The sequence below is a fragment of the Atheta coriaria genome, unplaced genomic scaffold (genome assembly GCF_025399875.1).
Source record: "Atheta coriaria isolate IRGN ID8LTWV9N9 unplaced genomic scaffold, Caltech_Dcor_3.1 scaffold1853_size1519, whole genome shotgun sequence".
Lineage (NCBI taxonomy): Eukaryota > Metazoa > Arthropoda > Insecta > Coleoptera > Staphylinidae > Dalotia > Dalotia coriaria.
Window position 1 is genome coordinate 1 of NW_027050176.1, and position 1519 is coordinate 1519.

Sequence of the window (1519 nt, forward strand, 5' to 3'; positions counted from 1 at the left end):
ATGCTGGCGCTGGCTCCAGTCGTGCACACGAAGGAGATTAAGTCATGGGCGTTCAATATACCTGCGAGGCTCCAAGGTTTTCTCGAGGTAAATGCATGCACATATTGACTTACAAATTATTATATTAAATGTGGGTGTTCTTTTTTTATAAGTGGTTTACTGATGTCATTGGTTATCATGAAATTTTTGCAAGGAATGATTTATGGACTATTTTTGGGAATGTGTACTGTCGGGATGGGGCATGGACTCAACGGTTTTGTGATATTCCATTTGGGTTGTCAGGTGGATTTAATAGACCAGGATTAAACACTGTAAGGTTTTAAAAATTTATTTATTTTAGAAATTGTATTGTTTTACGTGTTTTTCGCGTTCTGAAACAATTTTTTATTGGTTTTCTTTGAGTTGCAACTTGTAACTGATTGACTGAGAGTCTAGTGTCACGGTTTTGACAGTTCGTGTTTAAAGTAGAACTTTTTGTATCTGAAAAGCAATATTATACAAAAATATTTAATTTCTTTTCTTGCATAATTCGAAAATATCTTTAAAAGAATTAATATTATCTTTATTTTTTATTTTAGACATTGTTGCCAATAACTTTTACGCATTTCCCTGGTGGATCTTCAACGAAACAACTGCTACATTATACACAAGTATTAAATTCAGATGTTTTTCGTCAGTATGATCATGGAATACTGCAAAACATTCAAAAATACGGACAGGAAACTCCGCCTTTGTACTTCTTAAATCGAACAACTGCCCCTGTTGCCATATTTTGGGCTGGGAATGATTGGTTGACATCACAAAGAGTAATAATTAACAAAATTAACAAAAATATGTAAATATTTTATGCAAATTTATTATTTTTAGGATATTGATGTTCTACATAAAGCACTACCAAATGTGATACACTACTACAAAGTGCCCGACGAATTATTCAATCACTTTGACTTTCTACTTTCTTTCACAGCCCAAAAACACATTTATCCTAACTTCTTACAAGTGATTGAGAAACATGAACGTGATAAGCATTCCAAAACAAAGAGAAATAAAGATTAAATATGATAGAATAGAAATGTTGTAAATAAATAGATTTTTAAACGTTTTATTGATATTTTAAAGTAGTTTGTTTATTTGTATTGTTCCATTATTTCAATGACGTCGTTGTACAACAACTCCACCACATCAATAGCCCAGATGAAATCAATATGAGTGAAAGCCTTGTAGTCCACCAGTTTAGCATTGATCACATTGGGTAGCTTAGAAATCAGACTCTTAGCATCCTGAAAATTTTAAAATTTTCAGTAAATCATAATATTAAAGTTTTTATTTTTATTTGTTGAATACTTACAGTAACAGACACCAACCAGTCGTTCTCTCCATGGAAAACACTAACAGGAACTGTAATTTTACTAATATCATAACTAGGAGGTTCAGCAGTACCATAAGCTTCAATGTTCAAAGCCTCATCGTGGAAGTCCCAGTTCCTAAATCCTCCAGAATTCAAATTTTGTAAATAATG

At 32.2% G+C, this 1519-nt stretch overlaps 1 protein-coding gene across 1 annotated transcript; it reads left to right on the forward strand.

Moving 5' to 3' along the window:
- On the forward strand, positions 1–1103 carry LOC135803091 (putative lysosomal acid lipase/cholesteryl ester hydrolase). The gene is made up of 4 exons (XM_065316714.1): positions 1–87; positions 153–311; positions 579–806; positions 868–1103. The coding sequence occupies exons 1-4, from the start codon at positions 1–3 to the stop codon at positions 1054–1056; spliced, it is 663 nt and encodes a 220-aa protein (XP_065172786.1). The 3' UTR covers positions 1057–1103.
- Positions 1104–1519: the final 416 nt, after the last annotated feature.

What these genes read in the sequence shown, in the direction of transcription:
- LOC135803091 (XM_065316714.1), top strand. Translation starts at nt 1, where the DNA reads ATGCTGGCGCTGGCTCCAGTCGTGCACACGAAGGAGATTAAGTCATGG. An exon ending in GGCTCCAAGGTTTTCTCGAG is followed by an intron (nt 88 to 152) that starts GTAAATGCATGC and finishes TTTTTTTATAAG; the next exon opens with TGGTTTACTGATGTCATTGG. An exon ending in ATAGACCAGGATTAAACACT is followed by an intron (nt 312 to 578) that starts GTAAGGTTTTAA and finishes TTTTTATTTTAG; the next exon opens with ACATTGTTGCCAATAACTTT.